This window comes from Micromys minutus (genome assembly GCF_963924665.1).
Source record: "Micromys minutus genome assembly, chromosome: 12".
In the NCBI taxonomy this organism is placed as follows: Eukaryota; Metazoa; Chordata; class Mammalia; order Rodentia; family Muridae; genus Micromys; species Micromys minutus.
Genome location: NC_137981.1, coordinates 42673266 through 42684981, shown reverse-complemented (window position 1 = coordinate 42684981; position 11716 = coordinate 42673266). Strand labels below are relative to the sequence as shown.

General features: G+C 45.5%; 1 protein-coding gene across 1 annotated transcript in view; it reads right to left on the bottom strand.

Annotated features, from left to right (window-relative positions):
- Positions 1-348: 348 nt before the first annotated feature.
- Positions 349-11716, bottom strand: part of KDSR (3-ketodihydrosphingosine reductase) — a gene marked incomplete at its 5' end in the record, with an annotated part of 32409 nt that continues 21041 nt past the window's right edge. Inside the window, 3 exons of the mRNA XM_080926951.1 lie at positions 349-2468; positions 6203-6304; positions 10462-10545. Coding sequence (XP_080783077.1) covers positions 2349-2468; positions 6203-6304; positions 10462-10545 — 306 coding nt within the window. The 3' untranslated portion in view covers positions 349-2348. The remainder of the gene's footprint in view (positions 2469-6202; positions 6305-10461; positions 10546-11716) is intronic.

Here is an 11716-nt window from a genome sequence, read left to right as displayed (position 1 = left end):
TTCCTCTGTTAGACTTCAAAGGTCACGCGGAACATACACAGAGAGGCGAGATGCTTGCTCGGAGTCTGGGAAAGTCAGCCAACAGGCACATTATGCTGATGTGACGTGAATAAAAATGGCGATCTTCTCATATCAAGTTTGTCTGTGATTATGGTATCAAGTTTAGAAGAAAAGTAAAGCTCATCCCAAAGTTTTGTGAATCAGGTGTTAACAGCTTGGGCAAGGCTCATGCCACCATGGTCTCTGCAAACCTGAGCTCAGACTGGGTTAGGGTCAACATCTCCCACCATGAAACAAGGCTTTTCAGGCGTTACCCACACAGCCATCCTCTCGTGGAGGAATGTTTAAAAATAGCATAATGAAAGGAGTTAGCTATACTGTGTCAGATGCCATCTGGGACTAGATTTTAACAGGTAAGCGTAGAAAGTGCCAACTGTCTGGGAACATTTAAAAGAAAATGAAATTGGGAACGGTCCAGGTAGGAAGGCAGTTGTTTCCTGTGAACTGGGAACCAGTCCCTACTGTCCCACCACAGCAGCTGTCCAATACAACAGAGTGTGAACTTCAGCTGGGTTGGACTGAAGGGGTTTTGGAACTGTTTTGTCATTGTTAATCTGCTCCTGTAAACGGTAATGCACCTGATAAAGAGTACCTCCTGTAACAACATTTAAAATGTTCTCAAACCTTGGTAAAAACGGAGCCATTAAATATGACTTAAAAACTAAGCCACCATAAAGTCAAGAGCTTGAAAAACTCAAAGAGGAAAATCTGCTTGGCTCACTGGCCATGGTGGCACTGAGCCCAAAGTGCCAGCACTCAGGAGGCGAAGGCAAAAGACAACACAGCAAATCTCATCTTTGGAAAAAGAAAAAAAAAAGCAAAAAGCAAACGTTTACCATGGCAATAATTTCTAAATTTTCAAACCCTTTTGTTGTTTGTTGGGATTTTTTTTTTTCGTTCCTTTTTTGTCTTTTGCTTTTTAACAGTTAAAAAGCTTTTTTTTTCTTTGAAAGTAATGGTATTTTCCTGGTGAAATGAACCGGAATGTAGCATTTTGTATACAAGGAGGACAGGGTAAAACACCAAGATATAGAAAACTGTCCTGGAGCCTGGGGAACAATAAGCCGGACCAGTGGGATACAGGCTGGACTTGTCAGAGGCACTTGTTGCGGGATCATCCACGGAACTGCAGACCTGCAACACAGAGCGCATGCGCATTGCAGGCTCACCCGCGACGCGCGCAGGCGTGCAGGGCTCCGTCAGTGTGGGAGACAGAGCAGCTGAACACCCACCTTCTAAAATGAGCCTCTTCAAAAGTGACCACCTTTTAGTAAGACTTAAAAGTACACAACCCGCTGCCTTCCCTAAAGCTTCACTGTATGCTGAGAGTAAGAATGTAATGCTTTAATTTATTTATTTTAATTAATTCATGGATTAATTTAAAAAGTCAAGTCAAAAACATTGCATTGGTCTCCATCTTCCGTTCTTCCTTCCTTTTACAAAAATATTTTGTAGCATAGGCAAAACTAGAAAGCGGTAAGAAGCACTAGAAACAGGGTTGGCATGGAATGTGAGCTTCAGGTCATCATGGCTACTGAAGAAACTGTAAACTTTCAAGCGTCTATGAGATTGTATTTCTTTCCAGAAAACGGGTAAAGAGGCCGCCTTTCCCCCTGAATGAACGTGAGAATGTTGCACGCATCAGTCTAAGACAAGAAAGCCCCGTTTGGATCAGAGGACTCACCCCTTGCCTTCCTCTATGCTGCTCTCCCATCCCCCTCGAATCTTACGGGATCAAACAGAGAGAAACCAGCTTCACTAGCAGAAGTGAGTCCTGGGCACAGCAAGAGATGCTGAGAGTCAGGCTACTCGAAGACACACCTTGAATAACATACACTTAATTATAAAAAATAAAAAAGGACAGAAACCCAGACCATCTTTCATGAAAAGTTAAAACCAACAAAATCAAAATAAGCCCTCAGAAATTCTTATGTGCCACAAAGTACATTTCTCACTCTCTATGGGCAGGATGGGGCTGTAACTGAAAAGCTGAAGTTACTGTTCCTAATGCTATTCTTTACCCTGTTTTCCTGTCATTATTTCTCACACTATCACCCCAAAGCCCAGGAAACCAAGGCTGTCCTGGTCCGTATTTGCATAGTGTTTAAACAGTGACACTGTAGAGATGCCGCATGTCCCTCTGCTGGCAGCCAGATTTCCGAAGAGCATGGGGTCCGATCTCACACATTCAAAAACAAGAGACAAGAGTCTGCAGGCCAAGACTTGAGTTCCATTAGCAGCACACCGTTCAAATCACTGAATTCAGTCTTTCGTCCAAGGGGCACGAATTAGGCAGTTTTGTCTCCAACCTCAGGTTTTGCTTTCTGCACCATGCAGCGTCGAACTATATTATCAAAACTTCCAAGGTAAAACAAAGCAATTGTTCTGAAAAGGCCCATGGTGACCACCTGTAAGATAAGAGAGACCTTTCAGCTCATCCAACAGGACAGTACAATAGCCCATTTCATAGTAGTTAAATCTCTTCTAAACAGTTTCTAGGACACATCTAATCTGCTCCAAGAAGGAGCATAATGAAAACTTTGTAAATGCCAGGAATTCTCAAGAACAGAATAGGTCTGCTTTGTACACTAGATAGCACACAGACAACGATATTTGTCTGAATTAACAAGTTCCAAGCATAAAAACAACAGACGAGGTATTCTTAGAAGACAGGGTTATAACTCCTAGGGACAGTGTAATCCCACATTCTAGACAGCTCAGCTACAAGTAAGATGTCCTTGGCCAGGATTTTTGTTCTGAGTAGTAAGCCCTTTTGCTGGGTGCTCAGGACAGTGAAATGAGAAATATACGTTCCTCTCCTACCTGAGCTGATCTGTTTATTTATTGAGGCAACATCCCACTGTGTTGCTTAGACTGATCTTGGTTCCTAGTCACCAGTGAGCCTCTGGCCTCAGCCTTCAGAGTAGCTCTGACTACAGATGGGCATACACTCGGCTTGTGGAAAGATAATCAAGTAAAGAAGCAACCACTGTCTCGGGGGCAAGGCAGCAGTTATCCACAGCCATTCACCCTCCCCAGTGTCAGTCTCTCACTAAAGCAACTCCCAAAGGCTTCATGGAAAGATACACATTTTTCAGACAGCAAGGACTAACACATGTCTCCCATGTATCCTTTTCGGAGAATAAAATAAAGAAAGGGAGAGGTCATACAAGTTAAACACCAACATGTGATCTGGTGTTCTGAAATTTGAGCAAGGCTGGCAATGGATTTATAATAAAATTAAAAGCTGAGCATATGACTAGCTGGTTAAGTGTCTTCAGGATGCATGGAGTGCTAGCTTCCACCTAGTACCATGTAAGACAGGTAGGGTGGCATCCACTTGAGAGCAGGGACTTGAGAAGGAGGGAAGAGGATCACAAGTTTAAGGTCTCCACTTCAAGAATCTTAGGGTGAAAATATAATGGAAAAAATGATACTGTAGCTTCAGCTTCGAAGAGAAAACATTTTCTCAAATGCAGACCTAGCAGTAATGATACGTAAGGAAACGAGCATGGGACTGCAGGAGAGCCACCCCCTCCACGCTGCAGGCAACATCAGGGCTGCACCAGGGAGAGGGAGAGCAGCAGGAGGCAGGCGCACACTCCCAGGCAATGGGGCCAACAGTGGAGGCTTTGCTAAGAGGAGTGGCTGCCTCAGAGAAGGCACAGTGAAGCTGAGGATTCTCCCAGAAAGCCTTAGGTCGTGGTCTGAGTGAGTGCAAAGGGAACTTCTGAAAAGAAAGCAAGAAAACTAAACAGCAGCTGCTCAAGGGCAAGGGAGTAAAGAGATGGCGAGCAGCCAGGCTCTCAGGAGGCACGAAGGAGTTTCAGGACAGTGCAATGAGCCCACGTGCCCACCCTGTAGCGGAGGGCGCATACACACTCACAGAAGCACAGCAGTACCAGAGTGGCTGTGGGCTTTCTGAGAATAGTGTGTCAATGCTATACCACACTAATGTAAGGACTCAGGAGCCATGGTTGGCAGGTATATAGGGAACGTGCTATACTTTCCATTAAGTAAGATCTGTCGTTTGAAAGACAACAACAAAAGCAGAGGTGGGGGGGGGGGGACAGGGAGAGGGAGAGATCGAGAAGGGACAGCCCTGGCACAGGCCAGGGAGGATATACCGCCGAGGGCAGGAGATCCGAGGGAGTGGGAAGAAATGGCAGCAGGCTATGGCTGATGCCGTGCACTGGATTTCAAGCTTCATGCAGTGCCCCAGGGAGCCACTGATGGATTTGTGTGAGTTAGTTGTATTCCACAAACACAGCAAACAAAGTCCCTAGCATCTGTGCACTTCAGTGGCTGGCGTTGGGGGTTTAGGTCACGGGGATTGGGAAGGGGCTATGCTCTATTCTATGGGAGTGGTTGCCATCTCCTCTTGAGAAAGCAGCCTGCTGAGGTAGACCTTGTATGCCCTAGCCCTAAAAATGTCTCAAATTTGAATTTTTGCAACATCTGATTTTAAAACAATTTTATTTAAGTGTGCACACTCTTGGAGGGTGGCGGCTCACGCCCACAACTCTGTTAGGGAGGGTGGCAGAGGAGTTAGTGTGAGGAGAGTAACATCTATCAGATGGTCCACAACGTCACTTTTCACGGCCACAGGCTCCTGCTTACAAGTTCTAGCTCACGACATAGGTGGTAAGGGACCTTGACCCTGGTCTCAACTCTGGGATCATCAGCAGAGATGCAGAATGTGGGAGAGATCTGAGGAGCAAGGTGATGGGCGGGAACAGACCCCGAGAGAAGCTGAGGCACAGTAGTCGGGGATCACAGCCCCACTCTGGCTTGGGCATGAGCGTCCATCACACAATGAACACAGTGGAGGCTGCGGCGAGATGTGGTACAGGGATCCCGAGGACCACAGAGGCTTATTTTAGACCCACTGAGTGGAAATGTCTAGTTACTTCCTGGGGAGACTATGTAAAAAAAAAAAAAAAAAAAAAAAAAAACCTGATATTTTTAAAAGGTTGGAGTGTGAACCTAATTCTAGACTAACTTTTAGACTTGGCATCGTTGTGGGAAGGGTCAGGACAGGTAGACAGGTACAGACTCTGTGCTCTCATCCAGAACTCCTGTGTAGTGTATGTGCTAGCTGCTGGGGTCCAATGACAAACAAGAGTATAGGCCTGTCCCCAGAGATCTTATTCATAACAAGATTTACTGTCAGACAAATCACGATGGGAGTACATTTCAGAATGAGACAGGTTAGAAAAGGGCCAAACAAAACAAAACTAGGACTTATCTGAATGCACCTACACAGATCCCTACAGACCAGGGCTTTCTCAGCCATGATACCTGGCTTTGTCTCCAAACGGTCCTTCTATCACAGCTCTAATGACACGGCTGCCATCAGCATTGTCCCACTAGGTCTCAGCCACTCCACGGCAGATTCCTTAAGAGTTGGTGAACCTTCTTACGCCTAACTACCTGGGAAGAACCTTATCAACAGGAGTGAACTCTCAGTGAGAGACGGTGGACAAGAGCATATGCTCTTCCTCCAGAGCACCTAAATCCCATTCCTAGCACCTTCTGTAACACCAGCGTTCTCTTCGGCCCTCCATGGGCACAGACACACAAGAGGGAAAGAACTCATACACCTATCTTCTGTCTTGGCTCACACACTCTGGGGATCTGCCACATGGGGCTTGGGTTACAGACAGAAGCCACACTGGCTTTTCATGATGGGGCTGGCCATATGGATGAAACTATTGTCATGTCTGATCCTCTCTTTGAGTCTCCTTTGGCTTAGCTACTGGAGGGCTGGGTGGGCCAGAAAATGGTTTCTAAGCAAACATTTCATTGGTTATGGACAATGCTGCCCCCACACGATTCTACACCAAGCGTTCCTTTTTGGATAATTTAGAGCAAGGATTCTTTACTGAAAATCTAGGAGAGCACCCAGCAACAGAGACAGCCCCTCACTGAGGGCCTGGTCCATCACTTCCACCCAGTACACACCCAGATCCTTGACTTGCTTGTCTACTTGCTGTTGGCAGAGAAAGAAAACAACTTTACTTTTAAAACTATTGCACTCTGATCTTAATCTTTTTCTCACTGAAGTTGGATAAGGTAATTCCTGTTTTGTTAGTTTACCTGTCTGTATATTTACCTGGTTGCTGGCTAACAAAGGGCTTACCTGCTGGAGTCCTTCAGTGATGGAAGTCACCGGGGCCATCCCACAGGTCAGGGAGGACAGCATGTACCCATCTGAGCCAATAGAACTATTAAAATTCCCTTGCTAGAAAAGAAACAAGCAAAAAAAAAAAAAAAAAAAAAAAAAAAAAAAAAAAAATGGTATGGAGTAAATTTGAAGTATGTCCCTTCACTTTATGTGGGACAGTATGGCAACTTAGAATATGCCAGAGCTAAAAAATGGACAAATCGTATGTCCAGTTCTGAAAGTATGAGTCCACAGATCCCTGTGCGTTCCAGACTTTCTCAGGGTCTCTAGGGACAATGAAACCATCGAGTAACACTGAGACATTCATTAGCTTCTCTCTCATTGACTTTGTACTACAGTTTCTGAGAGTATGAGCTAGTGGCCCTAATGTAGTCATTGCCACCGCCATGGCAGCAACCAAGAAATACACACACACACACACACACACACACACACACACACACACACACACACACACACACAAAGTCTTTAAGAACCCAAAAGACATCATACTTAAAAAGCACATGATGAAGCAGAAAAGTTCCCCCATTTTATTAAGTAGTAATCCTGAGGACATCTCCTCCATACAAGCTCCCTTCTTCTCTACATGTAGTCAACCAAGGTCTTGAGAAAGTTCACGGGGAAACCCCAGAAGGAAGTGGTCAGCTGCATGCTATCTGCACGGTATGGTATACCTGAATGCTGGGCTGCCCAGCTCTGCCCCACATGGGATATATATCACTTCTTTGTCCCTCAATATAACCAGGGACTTAATCCATTAATCAAGCAGGTTTGAGGTTTGTTTATCTTTGGGGCAGGATTTCACACTGCCCTTGAGCTCAGTCTGTAACTGAGGATGACCTTGAATTTCTGATCCTCTCTTCTCTACCCCACAAGTGCTGAGATTACAGGCATGTGTTCTCATATGAGGTTTATTTGGTACTGGGGTTGGGGGCAGGGCAGGGCTTCATGCAAGCTAGACTGGTACTCTACTGAGCTCCATCCCCAGCTGGGCTATTCCACAGGTATATGCATAGAGAGTACACACAGTATTCAGAAACCAGTCCGTCTCCTGGAGGATCCTGGGAAGAGGGCTCCTGTTGTCAGGTAAGAAATTCACTGTGAGTGCTTCAGCTTGACTGGGAACACTAGAGGCTGGCTCACACCTTGAAGAAAAGCCCTCATGGAACACCTCAGAGCTGAGCTTCCTGTTTAACAACTGTTGATCAGCAGGCTAGGACATTCCAACTTGGGCTTGAGGCACAGATAGGGCAGACAAATGAACTGAACTTGTAGCTTGCAAGATGACCACAGAATAGCTATGTGTGGGGGGGAAAATTAGGATTTATGAAAACTTTATCCATCAGCATGAAACAGTTGGCTTCCTGATATTTCCCCAATCTCTTACAAATGTGACTTTTGATAACTCACAGATTCCATATTTTCCAAATGACTAATGCGTGTTTTCAAATAATGAATGAGTAAAAGATCCATTCAATATAGAAACGAGACATGGATTTCTGTGTCATAGAGAACAAAAAGCTCATTGGTGCTCTTTCTAATTTCACACCACAACCAACCTTTAAGAAACCCCTAATTGTAAAGATGGAGGTTAATATAAAAATAAGAGAAAGAACATTATGCCCATAATTATCTGAAAAGCCTGTGAAAATTTCATCCCTTCCCAGCCACGTATCTGTCTAAAATAAGGTTTTCTTCAAATGTTTCAAAAAATGTATTTAACAGATTGGCCACAGAGGCAGACATGAGAAGGCAGCTGATATCCATTACTGTGGACTTTGTAGAGGCTTGTGAAAATACGCCATTCTTCCTGATGAATTTCTGTTTGAAAATAGCTATATTTGAGCCATGCATAGTATCATGTGCCTGCAATATCAGTCAGCACTTGAGAAGTGGGAGAAGGGTCAGTAGTTCAAGGTCACTCTCAGCTACAATTGAGTCTGAAGCTTTTGGAGCCCCATATTAAAAAAACTGAGAAAAGGTATGACTCGGCAGACAAAAGCTCTTGCCACTTGAGTCTGATGATCTAAATCTGATCCCAGAACGCAGTGACAGAAATGACTCTTCAGATCTGTCCTCTGACTATTATCCTTCCACACACACATCCAGACTTACCTACCCCTCGCCCCCCCCCCCCACAAAATTAAAAACAAACTATAAAGAGAGTGGACAATGTCTGTAAGTCCAGGTCCCAGGGACGTGGTATACTCCTGGCCTTTACAGGCATTAAACATACACATACATACATGCAGACACAAACACATATTAAAAGAACGAATAAAGCTGTTTAAATATGTAGTAAATGTATTTAAGTTTTATTATTTCCTAGTGCGTGCGTGCGTGTGTGTGTGTGTGTGTGTGTGTGTGTGTGTGTGTGTGTGGACTGTGTGCACGTGTGGGTACAACATGCTACCTGAGGAACTGCTAAGCCTCCGTGTGGTGGTGGGAACTGAATCTAGATCCTTTACAAGAACAAGTACTTTTAACCATCATGGCAACTTCCCAGTGCCAATTTCCTTGACTTCAAATGACTTGGTCTCCTAACTAAACCTCTTCCCCATCTACTGCTGGTAATGGAGCCCAGGACCACGCACACACAGGGCACACACGGCTGAGCTACTCTCCCAGTCCCGCAATTCAATACTTTTAAAACTACACTTTCAATATTTATTATGGCAAGTACTGAGAAATGCAGGCCTGTCAGAAGTGATGGCACATGTCTTTAATCTCAGCACTTGGGAGGCAGAGGCAGGCATATCCGAGTTCAAGGCCAGACTGATCTACACAGTGAGTTCTAGGACATAGTGGGACCATGTCTCAAAAAACAAAAACAAAAAACAACAACAACAAAAGAAAAACAAGTAGGCACTCACGCATACACACATATTTTTAAAATCTGAAGCACCTTGCTTGTTTTGACTTGATGGAAGACCAAATTAGCTTTCCATGACTCCGTGCCACTGCTCTGAGCCTCTAAAGACAACCAGGGCAAACTATCTCCACCCCACCCCGTGTGCATCTGTGGGCGTATGTGTCATCAAAGGTCAATGTTAAATGTCTACCTCCATCACTGTCCACGTCTCTAAGTGACCCTGGCTAGGCTCACAGACTGGATGGGTTGGTTGGCTCACAAGTTCTGCCTGTCTCTTGACCACACTGGCCTTTTATGCCAGTGCTAGGAACTCAGTCTTTCTGTTGTTGTTTTCAGATTTAAAAATATGCATGTGTATGTGTGAGTGCCCATACGTATGCATGCATGTGCACCACGTATGTGCTGGTGCAGTGCCCAAGAGGGCCAGAAGAGGGCACGGGAGCCCTGGAACTGGAGTCGGAGAAGGTCCAGCTGCTCTGAACTGGGGTCCTTGTGCTTGTACAACTTGCCAAGCCACCTCTCCAGGTTCTTTTTCTAAATGTGTACTTACTTACTTGTGTGGATCACATCACGTATGTAGAGGCCGAGGACAAATGAGGGGGTCAGTTCTCTCCTTCTACTGGAGTCTGGAGAGTTCAGGTTATAGAACTGGTGGCAGGTCCCTTGACCCACTGAGCTGTCTCACCAGGCCTCTGGCTCTGTTGGTGGGGCTGTTGTTAGCGTGTTCCACTAACCTTGGCACAACACCCATTCTGCTCCATAGAAGCTGTACCATGTTTTCTGGGCACCGCTCGTGACTTGACAGACTCCAGATTTCCCAACGTCACGGAGCTTTACTGCGTTTATTCGCATCCCTCAGATCGAACCCTGTTCTACACCGGGTTAATTGGAATGTGGCCAAAAGAACTGTGCTGAGCAGCGTTCTGTGTAATTCTTCATATGGTTTCTAAAGCCAACTCCCCACAAATTAAGTAGGTCAGAAGGTACAGCAAGGGGAATTGTGGGGCCAGCAGCCTGATACCATGAGAACAGTGGTAACGGAAAACAGGAAGGGAAAGAGAAATCAATCCTGAGCCTGGCAACCAAGTACCTTAGATGGTCTCAAACCATGGGAAAGGGACAAGGCAGGGCCCAAGGCCGGGCTCAGTGGGTAAACACAGACACCAAACTCGAGGACCTGAGCTCAATCCCCTGGCCCACATGGGAGATGAGAGAACCTTTCCTGTAAGGTGACATTCACATCCACACAGTAAAATTACAAATAAATAGGTCCTTATGTGCTTTTCAGAAATACGGGCTAAATTCAGGAAGTACAGAAAGCCACACAAGGGCCTTTACTTACTATGGCATCTTTGACAATTTGTTTGGCCACCTGCTCTGGTTTGCAAACAGCTGTGGTCTCTGAGATAAGCCGGGTCTCCAGAGGCTGCAAGTGGGGGAAATACACAAATTAGTGTCCACTGAATTAAAGTAAACATCTTATAGACTGATTACAAATAATTACCACTTTTCTACTTTCAGACAAATGCGTTTTTTTAAAAGACGAAGTTCAATCTAGGTTCTAAATCAGTTTTGTCCCGTGGGAGGTCTATCTCACTGGCAAAGCTAAGGAGACGCCCGCTGTTCTCCGTGGCACAGGCGAGGCTGTCGTTGGAGCTGGAGCTGGTAAGAATAGACCAGTGCGTCACACTGAGGATGGGTGACAACTGCCAGACCGTATGAGCACAGAGGCTCGTCCCTGTGACTGAGCAAACATGATCCACCTCAGGATCGTGCCTTCCTTCTGAACACAGTCCCCACTGAGCAGACGAATGACGACAGTCTCGGCCCAGGCCCCACTGAAGAACTGTATCTGTTTGCTCAGGGATGGCAGAGGAGGCAACGACACCAGCCATCTGCGAATCTGTAACACTGCCTAGTCCCTAGTTTGTCTGAGAGACAGTTACAGGACTGAGGCACCAAGTCCCAAACCCTAGGCTTCTGTTCCTCAAGAGACAGATAAAGGTCTGTCAGACTCGCTCTTAGCTCAGAATGCCTTTCCTAATTCCTTCTCCTTGTGTCTCAGTCCCCGCCCCCTTACTCTCCTTCATTTCTGCATTAACTCACTTAACTCACGTTAGAGCCACTTCCGTATTCTCACCCTGTGTCCTAATTTACTTGTGGGCAGTTAACACTGTCTTTTCCCATTGTCTTTTCTTAGTAGCATTTACGTACACATCCAAATAGTCTTCAAAAGAAAAGTTCTGAACTGAAGCATTAAGCCACCGGACACTAAATGTGACACTTTGCATAGGCTTGAGGGGAAAGCCAGAATGCAATTTTTTTTTCTTCCATGTCCGGTTTTGTGAGTCAGGGTCTGACTGTGTAGCCCGAGCAGGCTTGCAACTCTTGATCTGTCACCTCCTGAACACTATGATTATAGGAACATGCCAAACGCTTCACAAAAGTTTGTTTGTTTTGGTCTTTTAAGGACTTTTTGAGAGGACAGATATCCCATTGATCTTCTCTTTCTCCAAACCAGGTGGGTAAGGAGTGCACTGAGTTGGAAGGCTGTCTGCCGCCCCCTACAGGGCCCACAGATCAACGCAGGTTCCAGT